At 38.3% G+C, this 19,153-nt stretch overlaps 1 protein-coding gene across 7 annotated transcripts in view; it reads left to right on the top strand.

The window, feature by feature from the left end:
• The window catches only part of GRIK1 (glutamate ionotropic receptor kainate type subunit 1), a 376,947-nt gene that overhangs the window by 314,002 nt on the left and 43,792 nt on the right, over nt 1–19,153 (top strand). For 3 of the 7 annotated variants that reach the window (XM_039219388.1, XM_039219386.1, XM_039219390.1), the window contains exons 8-12: nt 6,011–6,118; nt 8,236–8,280; nt 13,460–13,573; nt 15,361–15,564; nt 16,219–16,442. In XM_039219388.1, the coding sequence (XP_039075319.1) occupies nt 6,011–6,118; nt 8,236–8,280; nt 13,460–13,573; nt 15,361–15,564; nt 16,219–16,442 (695 nt within the window). The remainder of the gene's footprint in view (nt 1–6,010; nt 6,119–8,235; nt 8,281–13,459; nt 13,574–15,360; nt 15,565–16,218; nt 16,443–19,153) is intronic. The other 4 variants (XM_039219393.1, XM_039219389.1, XM_039219387.1 and 1 more) reach the window with 2 other exon arrangements.

The following is a 19,153-nucleotide window of genomic DNA, read 5'->3' as shown; positions in this document are numbered from 1 at the left end:
AAGGAAATCCTAGATATATTAATATAAGCAATCAAAGAGATAACCAAAGAAAGATATCCTTTTATTTGGAAGGTTTTATAATCTAATTTATTAATATTTTCTGAAGGTGGTAATAAATTTCACACTCACATAATGAGGTAAAGAGGCTTTTCTCATTTTCAGACGTAAGAGACTGTTACTGAGAGTTGTAGCCTCAGTTCCACAATCTCAGCCATGAGTTGAAAGTAAACATATAATACAAAATTATTGGGCATGGAATTGAAAAGGTATTTCTCCTTTTCAGTGGACCCGAGATGTATTCTTGCTCAGACAAAAAAAAAAAAGCCTAGAAAATCAGATTTTCAGTCATCTGTCACATGATAGAGAATTAGACTCTTTTCCTCTATATATCAGGCCACCACATATTCAAAGCAAAACTTCAGATTCCCGTTCAATGTTGCCAACCAATGGAGAATGACTTAGTGGCCATGTTCAAATCAGATTCACATGTTCTTGAGGCTAGTCTAGCACTCAAATAACCACTAGTCCCTAGACCTGGTCATGGCCAAAACCAAGGTCTTCTGAGACACAAAGTGGTCCTTTCACTATGCCGTAGACATGGCCCAGTGGTCAGAGACCATACACAGATCTACTGGTCCTTGCGCCCAGTTTAAAAAGAGAAATACCCTGAACTATGAGTTATGCAAGATACCTACAGACTGAGAGACTTGGGCAAAAATCTGTATCAAAGTACAGAATCAAAAGAAAAGAACAACAAAAACAAAGAGTCAGCAAAGGTAAATTCCATTACTCCTTGGAATTTGCTCCAGGACTGGGAAAACAAAGGAAGTTTCTGAGATTAAGTAACTTGAAGTTTGGCTCTGGAAGGTGAGTTTATTTGGGCATCTTGGTAGGACCATCTCCAAAATGTCAAAATAGAAGTTTAAAATAGTTACAGACATGACTAATACAAATATAAGGTAAGTATGTGTTGAAGACACATTTAACTTCGAGGGAATCGGCAAGATGACAAAGCTCATTTCAAGGAGATGTAGAGGAAACGTTAGTGTAGGGGCAATAATAATATCAAAAAAATAAAAAAAGGGGAAATCAAAAGTCCCAGGGCAATAAAATTATAATTTGGAGGTTGTCTTTTCTATTAGAAATCATTTACATCTTACAGATTTACATTTTATAGAGTCTAGGGCCTACACCTGAAAACTTAAGATGAATTTCCCTAGAGAATCAAGTCATACTTGGATGAACCTCTTAGACAATGGCCACTATAACAAAAACAAGCTATACAGTTTTTAAATTTTTTTCCTTTATTTTTAAATTTTGAAAAGTTTTAATAACGCATAGAATAGTCAGTTAACAATTTCTTTCTCTCTAATTCCAAAGGAAGCTAGCCTTTTGGGTTTGCCATAAATCTTTTATTTACAATATTCTTATAAGAAAGCATAATTCCTAATACATAAATGAAAATGCTAGAAACTATTGCCCTTAAAAGATCATATCTACTGGAAAAGCATTTTCTCTCCTGCTCTCAAAAAGGAAGTCCCTTTCAATAAGAAGGAATTTATTCCCCATGGCAAACAAGAGGGCTGTGTCAGGGAAAATTCTAAGAAAGGAGGTTTTATGTGCTTTTATATATTTAAGTCCCCTTTAGGGAAAAAAAGGAATAAAAGCAATCATTTTAACAAAATGAAGTTAAAAGTTGACTATTACAAGAGCCTAGAGTTAGGTACCAGTCACTCACTTCCCCAAAACTAACATATGTATATATTTTATTTAGACAATAAATATCATGTTGAGAAAAATCATACAGTAAGACATTAATGACAACTTTTGTTTTTCTTCTCACAAATCTCGATTTCTATCTCATAAGATAATGTGTTGGATAAGAGAAAAGAAAGTCACACCATTTGATTCACTTGCTATTAGACAATTGTTGTCAAGAGGTCTAATGCAGGGTGGAAATTAAAGCTATTTCCTAAAATAGGGACAATAGTTTAAGTATTGTTTTCAGTTAAGCATAGTATAATTGTCCCTTGTGCAAATGCTTCTCCATAAGGCAAGCAAATTATAATTATGACTAATATAATTATATATCATTATCTAAATTGTATATGCTTCAGCCTTGCCCCAGAAAATGGATTCCTTATGGATCTTATTCCTCATATCCAAGAGGTAGTCATTGTCTATTCAACCTAATCAATAATGCATTGGTGATTAATAAATGTTTATCAACAATTACTTTTAAAACAAAACAAAGAACTTGTACAGAAATGCTCATCTAGGGATGGGAGCCAGGAAAGCACAGGAAACCGTGTCAAGGAAGAGAAGCTTGACTTTTAAGGTCAAAAGATATTTCAGTTCAGTAAAGAACCAGGCAGGGAGTCTTTGTAGATATTTGAGGCAGGGAAGGAAGCATTGTTAGAGCATGAAAAAGGAACTTTTTTGCCACTTGGATGAGCAGGGAGAAGCGAGAAGCGGGAATTACACCGCACCAGTGACTAGAACACTAAATTCAAGAATAAAACTAACGCAACAGAATCCAAACAAAGGGACACAATACACACACTTAGTGGAAATGAAATTGGATTTCTGAACTGGATTTTAAGACCCTGCTATGAGCTGTATGCTACATCAAGAGATAAATGCTACCAATTCTGCACATTTTCAGAGAGCTCCATAAATTCTGGACAATGTATCAAATTGACTCACAGCATGACCCCCAAGAAGGAAAAGTTGCCTGTAGGAAAAAGCTTTCTGAAAATTCTGTAGAACTTTAATGAAGAAAACTACCTTCTTCCACCCAGATCAGGAAGAGGGTTAAAACTGCACATTTTGAGAATGATGAAGAAGTGGCCTACACACTGATTGAGTCCAAACCCCTAACACAGTAGAGATTTCTGCCCAACTGAAGTCTTCAACAAATTGTCTTCCACTCTCAGGCAGATGCTATGACTCTAATGCTGTAGCTTCTTTAGTGACTCTCACTTAACCCACCAGTCCATGGAGCCAGGCTTTGACATGCAAAATAGAAAGTGACCAGAGTACCAAAAGCAGGATTAGAATATGATGGGAAGGAAAACAAGATTTCAGTGCCAGGGGGTGTACCTAAATATACACAGGAGGAATGTTGGTCATGACAGAAGTAAATATTTTTTCTGGTAGCCAGAAAAGTATGTTTGGGTTAATTGTGTTAGTTCTGATAGTGAATAAGTTTCATTCTGTTCTGTGATAATGACCTGCTAACCAATCCCCTGTTTGCAGTCTTGATCTTTGAATCATCCTTCCCTAGCTCTGCTAAAATGATCTCTCTGGAGTGCACATCTGCCTATGACACTCCTAGGCTTAAAATGCTCTGATGATTGGGGCACCTGGGTAGCTTAGTTGGTTAAGCATCCAACCTTGGCTCAGGTCATATCTCATGGTTCGTGAGTTTGAGCCCCAGGACAGGCTCTGTGCTGACAGATCAGAGCCTGGAGCCTGCTTCAGATTCTGTCTCCCTCTCTCTCTGCCCCTCCCTTGCCCTCTCTCTGTTTCTCTCTGTCTCTCTCTCTCAAAAAAAAAATTTTTTTTAAGTTTAATTAAAAAAAAACACTCCAATGATTCCTACAGGTCTACAGAGCAAAGTCCAAGCAAACTAGCATGATTCATAACACCCTTATGATCAGGTACCTACCTGCCTTCCTAGACCCATTTCTCATCATTCCTTACCTTGCATTATGGATCCATGGCAGACATGATATACCCTGTATATGCTTTTTACTCAGGCTGTGAATCTTTGCCTGGCAAGCTTCTCATCCTTTGAGAGCTTAGGCATTCTTTCGTGCTATAGTCCTTTGCTGAGTCTTTCTTTCCAGGCAGTTGGGATAAGTAGTTCTGCTCCATACTCCTTTCTTCAAATACTGTATGCAAATCTTTATCCTCACACTCATGGTGCTTCAAATACATCCATGTTCTTGTTCCTACTAAACTGTAAACTGTGAAGTGCTATATTCTTAGATAAGTTCTGGCACAGAGAAGATGAGTACCAGCAGTGCCCATAGTGTTAAATTTTTGTCCAAGGGCAGAAGACCAATATCTCAGCTGAGTCAAACAAAGAGAGCACACTTTCCCTTCCTCTGCCTCTTTGTTCTCTTCAGGCCCTCAATAGATTAGATAATGCCCACTCACATTAGGGAGGGCATTTGCTTTACTCATTAAATGGGTACACCCTCATGGGCATATCGAGAAGTAATGTTTAGCCAGATAGCTGAACATCTTATAAAGTCAAAGTTTAGACTAATTTGTAGGTGGCATGAATCCATTATGTACTTTGTGTGCTGGGGGGAAATTGCATGAGTATGAAAATTGTATTTTGGGACCATGAATCTGATGTTGGTTTGTGAAATGAAATACGGAAGAGACTAAAAATACTACATATGTGAGTCCTGACATGTGAGGCAATAAAAGCCAAACTTCAGAGTTTGTGGAGAATGTGGGAAGGAAAATAAGAGGTGGTTGTAAAAAATAATCATTGTTTAAACTTTTAGTGCTCTCAGTGAGTTAAGATTGTGTGAAGTGCCATTTAAATCTCACAGAAACCCTTCATGGATTAGACACTGAAATCTGAAACAACCCAGATTCAGGTTAAGTGAAGTCATACTTCAGAGATTCAAACACAGCTCTGTGATAAACTCATACTCTTCCCACTGCATTGCTCTGCCTCTTGGCCAAATGGGTAAATAAGTCAACAAGTGCACATGGTATGAACACAGTAACTTTCAAGATTTTCTTCACTATTTACAAATGTCCAGCGAATTTGGTAAAGACAGGAGAGAGAAAAAAAGCTAGACAGATACAAAGGCCTGTGTTTCCCTGTATCCTCTTTTATAAGTCAACTCAAATTAGGCAAGAATGCCAAAAATCATCTAAAAATTGAAGCTCAAGATACTCCAGGGCCACTATTTTCTGTTTAATGAAACCATCAAAGATGTCCAGTGTGAGTTCTATGAAAAGCAGACTGCTATGATTTCTAGTTCCTAAAATGATGTGGATACATGTAGCAGGCTGAATAATGGCTCCCCTTAAAGGTACCCATGTCCTAATCCATAGAATGTGTAAATGTTATCTTTATGGCAAAAAAAAAAGGACTTTGCATATATAAATAAGTTAAGGAGTTTTGAGATGGGATGAGTATCCTGGATTATCAACATGAGCCCGAAATGCCATCACAAGTATCCTTATAAGAGAGAAATAGAGAGAGACTTCACAGAAGAAGAGAAGGCAATGTGACCACACAAGGCAGAGATTAGAGACACATAGCCACAGGACAAGGGTTGCCGGCAGCCACCAGAAGAAACATGAAGAGTCAAGGAGCAGAGTCTCCTGTGAGTCTCCATGAGGGACAATGGCCCTGTTGACACTTTGATTTTACTCAGAGTTACTGATTTTTGATGTCTGTTCCTGGCCTCCAGAACTATCAGAGAGCAAATTTCTGTTGTTTGAGGTCACCTGGTTTGTGATAATTTGCTACAGCAGCTACAGGAAACTAAGGTAATGGGCAATTGACAGTTTCAGAAGGCCTGAATCCCAAACACCCTAAAATTTTGATAATGCATCACTGGGTTATATCTTTTTCACAGAGAAAATTAGTGGGGGTGGGGATACTTCCCCATATACAAGCACCTTAAAAGGGATTAGGCTTGACCTTGGAAAACAGAATATTATGGCTGCCCAGACTTTGTTTACTCCACAGGCAGACTATTTTACAGGCATTCCTTCCACACTGCCCATTTAGATTGTCACTATCACAGATTTGACTGATGTTAGATGTTAGAACTGCCAAAATAAATGAGTGCTAATAAAATAAAACAGGGAAGTGTTCTGCTATTGAGCCACTGAAGCAATGCAATGTTTTCTAACACCACGATGAAGCCAAATAATTGGATACTGTGATGAATTTCAGATATTACAGTTTTGATGGTGTTAGGATTGTGATAAGTGTGAGACAGTAATGCCACATTCCTTTTGTCCATAGGCTCGGTGGGATGGCCTGACTGGGCGTATCACCTTCAATAAAACCGATGGTTTGAGGAAGGATTTTGATCTGGACATTATTAGTCTCAAAGAGGAAGGAACTGAAAAGGTAACCTTCTCAATAATAAATTTAAGAATAAAATAAAGAGCGCTCTTCAAGCATTTTAATTGCACATACAAGTAGGGGAATGACAAAATGACTCTCTTAGCATGTTCATTTATGTCCAGTTTTCTGGAGCGCTCTCTCTCTCTCTCTCTCTCCCTACGCTGCTGATAGATGTTGACATGCTAGATTCTGAAATTGCATGTTTTTAATAGCAATGCTCACATTCATATGCTTCTTGGTTTATACAGCAGGGATGATTACAGTATTAAATACATATGTTCCTGTCAGCAGAGTGTCATTAAGCCCCACTTTTCAAAAGTTTTAGGAAATTGAGTTTAGACTTGGAAAGCTAGGAGTTTGTCAATGATTTATCTATGCAATGGCATCCAAGTTTTACTCAGAGATGAATTTGAATTTGCACTCCATTCTGAGATTGGCTGACAGAGGGACAGACTAAAGTAGGATACAAAGGGTTTCTTGGTTCCTTAATTTTAGAAGGAAATATGCCCCCCAAAACTTCACTTATATTGTGAAGATTTTGTCCTTTAGAATCTTAAACAAAAAAAGGTTTTGAAACCCCTGAAACAGTATTGTCTCCTATAAAAGAGTGGGTTTAGGGACTATCAGTCACTTACTTAATTGAAATGATTTTGGAATGGTTTTTAAAATGAGAGAAGATTTCCATTTCTGTTCTGTTGTTTTTGTTAACTGAGATATAGATATATATATTTATATATATATATATATATATATATATGTATGTATGTATTTTATGGTCCTGACTATGCCCTGTCCCAAATAGCTTAATTAAAACAAACAAAGATGAATTAGGCTGAATGTAATAAATGGTGACCACTGGTGTGGAAATGTTTGAGGAAAATAATTAATTTGCAGCTTTGAAGGTACACATTATCCACGCAGGTTCCCATTTAAAACATGCCCTCTCTCTTCCTGTCTCTACCTCTCTCTCTCTCTTTCTGTTTCTCTCTGTCTCTCTGTGCCTTACTGTCTCTCTCTGTCCCTCCTCCCCCCTTCTATCTATCTTTCTCTCTCTGGGGTCTCTTCCCTTGAATTTGCTGGTCTGTTAGCTAAACATGCTCTGACAGAGCACAAGGCACCCACCTCACCTCCATCATGGACTGTGGGAACAAAAGAAAAGACAATACTTTTAGGGACTGAAAGCGTCTAATGGCTGTTTTAAAGAAAATGTCTGCTCCTCTGTGCATGCCTCTCTCCCTGCTCCATTCTGTTAATGCGTAAAACTGAAAGGAAAAGAAAAGCTGTTAAGGAAACATCGTTCTGGCTCCGAAGTGTGATGAAAGAGACGGAGCCATCCTTACGCCTTCACAGCTATTTATACACCGCAATATTATGCACACTTCATTGGTGTTTTTCCATCAAAGGCAAAATCAAATTAGATGAAAGTGTTTTCTCAATTTGTTTCTTATCTCTTCATTGTTTGCAATAACTTTTCTTTCTTCAGGTGACTTGGGCTCCATTCCTGAGAAGGCTGACTGGGCCTTAAGGCAATGGGGAAGCCAGCCCATCTCTCTCAGGAGTCACGGGAGGAGATGCCCAATCTTTTCATGTCAGCCTCTCGCGGGGTTCACAGAGAAAATTGTTAGAAAAATCTCACTTTTTCACTTCCACTCAAGTTCCTACTGCCGGGAGGCCCATAATCAGAGAACATGTCATCAAGTCCAAAGTGCTTTCTTCTTGCTTACGAATAGTGTGTGTGTGTGTGTGTGTGTGTGTGTGTGTGTGTGTACTGATTCTGCTGCAAGGCTTTCTTGAATGGGCTTTCTTAAAGAATGATGAAGACCATTTGACTCAGCAGAGCTGTGCATATTCAAAAGAACTCTGAGTCATTTTGGGGTGTGTGTGACAGGTAAAGTGAACATTAAGCTGTAATACCAGAAGGGCGTAACTTCTGTGGGACCTAAGCACTTGGTTCATCTCCTTACTGTACCTGTGTTCAGGCTTTATGTTGAATTAATGCACAAGATTCCAAACAGTGGGTGGGGAGTGGGTCGCTCTGAGCACTCACACCGTGATAATGACTGAGTTCCATGCTCCATTTTAATTAAGTGCTATTTTTATTTTTCCCTCTGAAAACCAAGGCTGCTGGCGAAGTGTCTAAACACTTATATAAAGTGTGGAAGAAGGTTTGTACTCGGACAAAAATGACAGGAAATCTGGAGGGAGGGAGTGGGGAACATCAGAAGGAAATCCTCACATTTCCAGTTTTGCCGGACCAGTAGATCTCTAAATGCAGTTTAGAGGCAATAGTCTATGTATAAAGGGAGGACAGGCTGATTGAATATGTTGGTTCTCAACAACATGACCCATGAATTGAAAGCAGGCTCGAGATGGATTAAATAATGATGGATTAAATATTTTCCCCTAGATTATTTTTCGTTTCTCCCAGACAGGATCAGCCTCAGTTAGGACTGAAAGCAGGTTATTGCAACAAAGGTAGACACTGGTCCATTTATAGTCCTTCTCAAATCACTAAAGAGTTTCCCAAAGGGGCATGAAAACAATAGATTTGATCCATCAGGCCAGTCAGAAAGGCTAAGGCTCAGAAGGTTAGGACATCTCTTTCAATGTCACCACCAGAAAATATGAGCCATTTTCAGAAATTCCCTTTTTTTTATGAGCTGTCTTTGTTTTGCATAGGATCTTTGTCAGTGCATATTGCCTGGCAATTTGTTTCCAAACCACAGTTTTGAGAGGATAAAAACATTAGCAACTTTGGAAGGGAAATGAGATTATCTTGTAAATTCTAACACCTACTATTTCATAGTTTATTGTACAGTATCATATTGTCAATGAATCTCCACAGATTTAGTATATAAGCAAATGTTAGACATTGAAAACATTTGGATCAGGAAAATGTCCCAGAGATAGGCACACATTTTCTTCCATTCTCTCTCTCTAAATCCAATTGCTAAACTATCTGACGATTGAGGGATGCAGCTGAAATTGCCTCAGGTTGTTCAACTTGACCGGTTTTGTCAGGTTTGCTTTTATCTTTCAAATTATCAGTTAAGTCATGGAAAGTGTAAACAGTTTCTCCCTCTGGTCCAAAAGCTTGTCTCCCTCCTGGTAGTGTTCCGGAGATGAGTTCAAAAATGTCCTTTTAAGTTAAAAAAAAAAAAAAAAAAACCACGTAGGTTTAATAACCTTGTTTTAATCTTCAGTGAATCAGGTGACCAAAGGCATAGAGAAGGGAATCTCGTTTCCTCACTGCTAATAAATAGATGAACCTAACTGGGGCCCAGAAGGAAGCTTATTCCACTAATCCAGCTTGAGACTCCAGGCACTTTATGCAGTGTTGAATTAATTCAAACCAAATATCCTAGGGAATGGAATCTAAGCTCTGAAATTACATGCAGGGGAGGGAAATGTCCTTTATTTGTCACTAAACTGCAATAATCACCCCCCTCACACACACACACACACACAAACACACTTGCCGGGGATGCAACTCCATGCCTTTGTTCTTCCTTCCTGTTGACCTATCATTGCCCACATTGTAAGTTGCATATACTGTGGTGTGCTGTTTTGTGTTATGACTGCTCATCAACAATTTACCGTAGCCTGAGCGCGAGCATGTAAGACCTATTGTCCCTTCCCAACAAGACTCACATTTGAACTCCAAAAGCTCTTTACACACTGACTTTATTGAGTATAGAATTGTCCACCTGAATTTTTTTTCCAAAGGAGGATATAGCAATCTTTACAAAGTCTGTCACTAAAATATGTGTTCATGAGTCTCATGATATAAGAAATAGACAAAAGTCTTTTAATTCCTTTCCTAAGTACTTGATATTTCACTCTGCAATGTTGGATTTTGACTTTTCATGGATCACTTTCTGGGTTTGGAAAATGGATGCTTGTCACTCACTGAATACCTTTTGGCTGTGTCGTGGTTTTTTTTAAGTATTTTTTTATTTTTTATTTTTTATTTTTGAGACACAGACAGAGTGTTGTAGAGAGAGGGAGACACAGTATCCGAAGCAAGCTCCAGGCTCTGAGCTGTCAGCACAGAGCCCTACATGAGGCCTGAACCCACAAACAGCAAGATCATGACCTGAGCTGAAGTTGGTTACTTAACTGACTGGGCCACCTGGGTGCCCCTGTTGTCATTTTTTTCAAAGTCTGCTTAATGTCATTTGGACCCTCATTTTCAGAAGCTTCCCTTGGTTGTCCTAGATAATAAATGGCTGCTCCCTCATGCCCGTTTACAAAGTGAAAGAAGGCAGGACCAGACAATTTAGCTCTTGAGTGTTCCTCCCCACGAATAATTGATCCACCCTCTGCTACTTCTCACTGGTAAATTACTGCTGTCAGCTTTTGCTCTACAGTTTGAAAATTGAGGTTCTGCTTCCTGGAGGCAGTCCTCCAAGGTCAGAGAACAAGACTGAAATGCTAAATGTCTAGGCATCTGGATAACTGTATCCCTCCCTGCATTGTGCATGACTCATGAGATCTTGCTTAGGTTTAAGACACACACACACACACACACACACACACACACCCCACACTTCTGTTTTGCTGATGAAACAATTTGAAAACAGGAGGCTGTAGTCATTCAAACTGTGTATGTACACTGTCCACCTCCCAGGAGTAACCTGACCTTGACTATAGTTTGATACTCTTTTAGTCTAGATTTGAAGGTACTTCTGGACAGTAGAAAAATATAGTTTCCTTTTTCCCATTTTATAGAAGAAAGTTCATATTGAATGGGACTCTGGGACTCAGCTGATTGGAAATGCTGTAGCAATGATATCTGACCTCCTCACTTATGGTGGGGCTGGTAAAGGGAATAAAAGCTGGACATTGAGCTGTGGTGTGCATTTGTCTACAGTTTCAAGTTTATAGGTTAAAAGAGAATGATATTGTGAGGCTGTTCAATGCTGCCAATTTCAAATATTAGTATAGTTCCTTTAAACACACACTTGATATTAATAGAAATTAAAGAGAACACATTCCATTACTTAACATATTGCCTACAAACAGTCATTTTCTCTACTTTTCAATACTTAATTAAAAGTTGGGTTTCATTTTCCCCAGTGCCTAAGTCAAGTTTTAATTAGAAGTATATAGCCAGAGCCCAATTTACACACTACCTTCACTGAGTTAGAAGTCAATTGGTCACAACTTAAAGCATAGTTTTGGATGAAAACCAACAGACTCTAGATGTATTTAGCCTGAGTTATGTTTCCTAGAAACAAAGGTCTTTCCCCACATAAAAAGTGGGAAAAGGGGGTACAGGTTGCAAAAAGCATGGAGAAAAAGTAGTCTCCCTTTCCTGATTTTAGAGCCAACCAAAGAAATCTGAAGATTCCTAAACTCACACAGATGCTGTGTGTATTGTATGCATTCTATGACAGGCATTGGCCTTGATGGTGGAAAGACTGAATGGTTATTAAAGGTGCTGTCCTACATCCCAATCCTACTTCTAGGAACCTCATTACAGATAGGCTCAAAATACTTCCGAATGCAGACACTGCCTCCAGGCCCCCATTTACCTGGACCTGTCTCCTTATTTCACCAGCCAACTAACTCTTACTAAGTATAGAAAGAGAACAGTGACATTAAAATAGTTTACACTGGTGTGTGAATGTGGGATAGTCCTTGAAACTTTCTCAAAAATGTACATTTCTAAAAAGAATATTTGTCAAGTTAAATGAATTTCCAGCTGCTGTATTTAGACAATAAATCAAAGTAAAGAAATAGAGAAGGGAAGAAGAGGCCTAACATTCCCACCAGTGATATTTTATTTAACCATGAGAAAAGCCTTTGTATCACCATTTCGCTGGTGAGGTTTGGGGCATAGCACGGTTAATGAACTTACCCAAGGTCACACTGCTGGTACATTGCAAAACTAGGATCTGGACAAAAGTCTGTCTGTTAAGCTTATCTTCTGCCCAGGTAGGTAATGTCCTCCCACTGAAAGAATATATTTAAGGATGAAGGAAAGGACCACCCAGCCAACCCCAGACTCTGTCCAAGTGTTGGTGTTCATCATCTGCCCCTGTCTTTCATGGATACACTTTATCTGCCTCTAAAATAAATAAACAAACAAACAAATAAATATTCCACTCACAATTCATATTCTTTCACAACAGAGTAAGCCTGAAGAAATTACTGGGGCAGTCATTTCAATGTCCTTTAATATTAATGTTTGTATACCTCTTAAAATGATCAAGATTTTCATGTGCATCTTCTCATTTGATCTTCTCAATATCCAGATGATGCACTTTACAGTTAGAGAACCAAAGCTCAGAAAGGTTACCAGCTTGCCCAAGGTCACACAGCAGCTAGATTGCCCAGCTCTGAAGAACATCTGCATTCTGTCTGTCTCACCAGGCTGGCAATAAATGCTTACAGAAGGCTTTCAGATAAATAGTTAGTTCCCTGAGGCTTTTCTCTTGGTTTCCTCCAGAAGCTAAACAAATCAATGAACTTCTACAGGGCGTACTAATGCAGGAGTGACTTGGCCACTGGAGAAAATTGTGGGTCATCATTTTTTAAAAGAGCAATGGGTTTCACTGACTAGGAATCACCATGAGTGATTCTGTGATAGGAAGATCAATGAGCCATAAGAATGAATACCCTCACTGAAGGAGTTCATAGTCAAGTAAACAGACACAACAAGTAAACAGAAGAATAATAGAGGATGAGCCTACAACAGAGGTATGAGCAGTCCTAACAGAGTCCATGAGAGACACTGGATCCTCAATGAAGCCAGGCTCAGAACTTAGTCTACTGTTCATCCACACTTCTGTCTTACATTTATTTTTTCCCTTTTTTATGCCCCATCTCTCCATCATCCACCTTGCTCCTTTCATCCCATTCCTTATAAATTTTAAAGCTACCGATGGTACCACTTTAGCTATGTAAGGTTTGTATCACTAAAATGTAAGCTCCCCTAGGGAAGAAATTCTTGTCTGTTTTGTCCATTGCTATGTCCTCCAATGCCCACAACAATGCATGGCATAAAATAGGTGCTCAACAAATACATGTTGGAAGAAAAATTTGGGACTCCTCTAAGAATTCATAATTTTAAAAAAAAGAACAATGAACTTAATAAATTAACAAACAAAAAGACCTCTCCCCACTCTATCCCAAATGGCACTAATTTTCCCCATTCTATGTACACACTCATTCCTTCATTGTTTCATTTTCCCACAGTTAGTAGCTTCAGTGTGATGCTCTGGTGTCTTCCCCAGACTCTAAGCTTTTGTGTCCATTCCTGGTATAGAAGGGGCCTCTCTTTGCTGTAAATGGGGTCACTGACAGCCAGCAGCCTCTGATGTATTGTGTTCTGTGCAGATTGGGATTTGGAACTCAAACAGTGGCCTTAACATGACCGATGGCAACAAAGACAGGTCCAACAATATCACCGATTCACTGGCCAACCGAACACTCATCGTCACCACCATTTTGGTAAGTTGACTGTAATTCAGGGTGTCTTATCTGGACTCCTACCCTAGATTTTGAAGAATTCTTCAGCTATCTTTTTCATGCCAACAACTTACCTGCAAATGTCTATTTTTAATTAGGACACTAAAAATTTATATTTGTATGTACCTATAATTGCATTGAATTAGAAGCTTCCAACAATGTTCTGAACATCTCTCACCTTGAATCCATTCTCATCTTGGCCCTGCTCCACTCTCTAGCTCTATCCAGCTAGTCTCCCTTGGTCTCTGGCTGCTGGTTGGTTTCAACCAAGGAGAGACTCTGGCAGGAAAGTAGGGAGAGAGGAGTAAGAACATCCAATGGTTTTCTCAGAACTTCTATCCTTCACAACCACAGCTCTTATTCTGTCCAATGACCCTGCTTTTAGACTTCTGCTGTCCTGGACTCGAGGAGCACTCTTTCTTCTTGCCTGTCTGAGCCCTAAATGCTAGACGCTTCCTGATTATGCTGGTCTCTGGATGTCAATATCCCACCCTTCCTCTGACCAGAATTCTTATTGGCTCCTTTGACGTGCTCACTTTTCCATAAATAACCCGTTTACTAAGGGGCTTTTCAAAAGCCCAGGTAAGGTTACTTCCTGCTTCCTATTAGAATCCTGATCATACCCCTAACCAGTCATTGTATATCCATGAGTTGTCCATTCTTTCTCTTTTCCAACCCTAACCCAAGGAATAAAGGACAGGAGTTGCCACCTCTAAAATCTTCACTTTAGACATTCTTGCTTTATTTGATTCAGTCCATAGTGTTAGACCAATTTATTTCTAAAACCGTTAACTTCTGAGATTTGTTCATCCATGTTAACAGTCTTGCTTTTCTGGTGACTACTTTCTCAGCAACTATCATATGGAAATGTAGTTTTCTCTTTCTATCAGTTTGTTTGAGGATAAGCCTAAATAGGTCTTAAATGTCTTGAGGAAAAAAATGTATAACGAGAAGTAAAAGGACATATGGGCAATGTAATTATTATAATGTTATAAAATAAAATAAAGTTTCATTTAGCCAAATGAGAATAAGGTTAAAGACATGTGATAGTGAGGAAATGTCCATTGTTCATACAATAAGGGATTTACTATGGAAGTGTAGAAGCAAAGAATTACCAGATATAAGATTTTAGGTGAGTTCAAATAAGAAAAATAGAACTGATAATATAAGAAAACATAGAAATAGTCTTTGAACAGAATACCCTGAAGGAAATGAACCAAAATATGTAGATAAAAGTGAATATTGAAATTGATTTAACTGATTTTAAAAGAAAGTTGAGGAAATGAGAATATTTAGTAGGTGAGAAGTTTGAAAAGCAAGAGGATATATTTGCTGATTTAGGTTTTCCTTTTTGTTAGTAAGTAAAGCTCTTATGTAAAAGCCAGGAGGGAGGGTCAGCCATGCAACAGAAGTTTGAGTGTGGGTACAGATGAAGGCCAGACACGCAGACATCTGGTCCCCCATTCCCCTCACTGCTGAACCTCAGGTTCACAGCCCTGCCCTCAGCAGTGGAAGAAAACATTCTCATTTACATGCTGAGGAGGGAAAGTAATATGCTCTGTATATGTGGGAAATGCTCTGTATTGGTAGAGTGTATAGGGAAGAAGATGAGTTTAGGCAGGAAAATGACTAACTTCTTTATTCTGATACCTTAATAATCATTTTCAAATATTTTATATCTTCTGTCTGTGGATTGGAGCTTGTGTAAGTAAATTGTGCCTTCCTTTATAACAGGGTTTTAGTTTTCATATTTGGTGTGTTTCATATAGGAAGAACCCTATGTGATGTACAGGAAATCTGATAAGCCTTTATATGGAAATGACAGATTTGAAGGATATTGCCTGGATCTGTTGAAGGAATTGTCAAACATCTTGGGCTTCATTTATGATGTCAAACTCGTCCCTGATGGCAAATATGGAGCCCAGAATGACAAAGGAGAGTGGAATGGAATGGTCAAAGAACTTATAGATCATGTAAGCAAAAATGTATCTCTTATAGCTTAGTTTTAAGTGTCTGACAAAATGCATGCCAAGAAGTCAAAGAAAAAGAATGATTCTGAGTCAGCGTTGGAGGAAATGTTACACTTACTTGAATCCTAACAATGGTTTAAAAAGTAGGAGACCACAATGTAGGAATAGCGTTTGCTTACATAAAAGGGCAAGTAAGGACACAAATTGGGGTCAAAAATTTATGGATCCATCTGTCATACTGAAAAGTAAACCTGAGTGATTCTTAAATTTGATAAAGAATTCTACAGTTAGAAGCTCTGAGCAAAGTCTCATCTTGTCAGCTGATTTTATGACCAACTGGCTCCTTTCTTGCTTTGTTCACATGCCCTTTTTAAAGACATACCCCTGCAGATGTTTCCTCCATATAGTTCCAGAATGTGTATATGTCTGTCTATCTATGTGTATTTTATACCTTATGGTTTCTCTTTGCCAGTAACTACCATTTCACAAACAACTGTGTAAATCAACTGCTTTTATACTAGAGCCAATCATTATAGAAGCTTCTTGCATGCAAAGCATTTGGAATTAAGAAATATAGATCAGGAGTACCCAGAAATGTCAAGACATTTGCTGGGAAATGAGACAACCAAGACAATGATTTCAAATTTGCTTTTGCAGAAGGCTGATCTGGCAGTGGCTCCTCTTACCATTACCTATGTTCGGGAGAAAGTCATTGACTTTTCCAAGCCTTTCATGACCCTGGGTATCAGCATTCTCTACAGGAAGCCCAATGGTACCAATCCAGGAGTGTTCTCCTTCCTCAACCCCCTGTCTCCTGACATTTGGATGTATGTGCTCTTAGCCTGCTTGGGAGTCAGTTGTGTACTCTTTGTGATTGCAAGGTAAGTTCAAGACCTACTGAATTTACAACAGCTCTTGGTCTGCCTCGGATTGACATGTATGCTCTAGAGATAAACATAGGTTAAGAACTTTAAAGTGTTATTTTAGTTTTGCCTACTGCTCCATTCTGTCAAGTTTGCTCTCACAAAAGCCACGCTGTAAATGAATATCTTCTTTATTAAAAAATAAACTTACTTTTATAGGACAACAGGAAGATATTTTTTATATTAATTTAACTTCCTCAGTATTTTAAGCAACATAAAATGTTCATTTACCCATTCCCCCTGAATTATATTATAACGAAAGCAATGGCTCGGCTAATAAATCTAAAACATTTCAACAGGAAGGGTAAAATGCTGTCCAGATACTTGACCCCTGGAGTATTCAGTTAAGCAAAACAGAAGAAAGATAGCTAGTAATTGTTGTAGCAAATGAGAAACACTGGGATGAAACAAGGTTATAAATCCTCAGGAACAAAGCAAAAATGCTTTGATTATTTTATAAAATTTATTTTCTAAAACTTTAGAGAGTTAAAGAGAATTCTAGAAATAACTATGAAAAGCAAGATTACTAGCATGTAGAGTCTAGAGGTATGAAATATTTATGCTACCATTGATGATTCAGTTTAGGTTTTATTTTCTGAGATAACTCTATATTTAACTATTCCACTTTACACAATTCTTCAAAGGACTTTTATACCTTTCAGTAGATTATATTTTCTAAATACCTTTGATGCTGAATTTGAAAGAAACACAGCTACTTTATCTTTCTGTTGGCTTAAACATTTGATATCCCTAGATAGACCATGTAAAAAAATAATTGCTTTTGTATGTCCCCCACTCATTTTCAATCTTTTTCATCTTTCAACAAAACTCAGTGAACTTTTTTCCCTGATCAATTTTTGTTTTCCCTCCAGGAATTTCTATGAGAAAAATTTCTTCACACTAGTTCTCTGTCATTGTCCACTCTCTGGTTTTGATTAATGCCAGGTAACCCTTTCCCTGGCATAATTATAAAGAAAGCTAAAGAAAATAACCCAGTCTAGAAAAGTCTTAAAGATCCATGAGGCACATATGGTCACACTGAATGAATGTGTGCTCTCACATGTGGGGATTTATATATTCAGCAGGAAAAAGTATTTTCTCCATACCCCATACCTTATCATTACCAGATCCTAGATCATCTTTCAGATTTTGCCCAAATATTATATACTTTTAAGTAATGACCAAGGCTCTCTTTACATGTCTTACCACTATATATATATATGTATATGTATATGTTTATATATATCCTCTGATATATAAGTATCCTCTGATACCTTACTGCACTAAATCAGTGGTTTCAACTAGGAGGGATTTTGTCTTTCAGCTAACATTGGGCCATGTTCTAAAAACGTTTTTTTGCTTATCACAACTGAGAGTGCAAAATGCTACCAGTAAAAAGTGGGTAGATTTCATGGATGCCACTGAACGTCTTACAGTAGACACAGTTCCCAACAACAAAGAATTACCCCCCAAATGTCAATAGCACCAAGATTGAGAGACCATGCTTTAAATAATTAAATTTGGGTATCAAATTTTAAAAGATAAGTTGCTGACCTTTGGAGGTGCATTTGCCATTACTGGCTACCAAGTGAAATTAATACTGCCCTAGAATGGCTATTTAATAAAGACTACTCGATGTGCATTGTAACAATGAATAAGACATTTTACATTGGCTCATTGTTCCATTCCTCTGCTTTGGGGCCCACATCTGTTGGGTGATATTGGAGACAGTTAGAACAATCCAAAGAGCAGAGTGAAGTGGGCTTCCATATCCCCCAGTCTGCAGCAATGTCTAGGCAGTGATGCTGATGAGTCGAAGAGGCAAGACAACATTGATGACCAAATATATTATTTAGCATACTCATTTCATCATGGCTAGTGGGAAACAAAACATGTCAGCAGCATCCAGAAGTTTTCAGAAGCATACAGGCTGGAAGTACCCCTTTACACCAGAATATGTCAAAAAAAATGTAATATTCAGTCACTTTCCCCTCCTTATGTTGGCTGTTTCTCCATCAGCTGTTAGTGACCCAGAGCCCTATATTTTCTGACTTCATTCTATTTCTATTAAGACAGCATCCCCCCCCACCCCTGCCAATCAATACTATCCACTCAATATTCCTACTCACCGACAGCACCATTTATAAACCAGATCTTTATTTAGCTTATTTTCCTTGTTGCCTCCTACTCACTGCCTTTCCTCTCATTCTGGGTTTTGGAAAAGTAGAATTGCTGTGCATCCAATGCACAACTTGCAAACAGCATGGTGGTGGAGGGTGGAAAGTAACTCCCTGCAGTACACAGGTGCACTGCCTTGAGGATCATCCTCTCAACTACATTCATCTCTACCCTTGAATCCATTTCTACTTCTACTTCATAAAGTAGGCACTAAATATATTTTGGGGGCGATTCCCAAAGGCAAAATCCTTGTTGAATACATGTGCCAATTCACTTTTACTTCTAACCATCATAGCTTGAAACCATGAACTTGGTACTCTGCATCAAGAAGCTAAGATGTGAAATGGCTTTCTGCTATCACCTTAATGGTTTGCATTCAAAGATAGTGAAGGAGAAGTAAAAAAGTTAATCTCATAATCATCTTTAGCTCTAGAGAGGCTTTTGAATTTGCATTTTGAAGTGTATCCTTTTATGGTCTTTTAAAGGGGAAA

The sequence above is a fragment of the Hyaena hyaena genome, unplaced genomic scaffold (assembly GCF_003009895.1).
Source record: "Hyaena hyaena isolate Hyena2069 unplaced genomic scaffold, ASM300989v1 scaffold_813, whole genome shotgun sequence".
Taxonomy (NCBI): Eukaryota; Metazoa; Chordata; class Mammalia; order Carnivora; family Hyaenidae; genus Hyaena; species Hyaena hyaena.
This window is presented reverse-complemented; position numbering and strand designations above follow the sequence as displayed.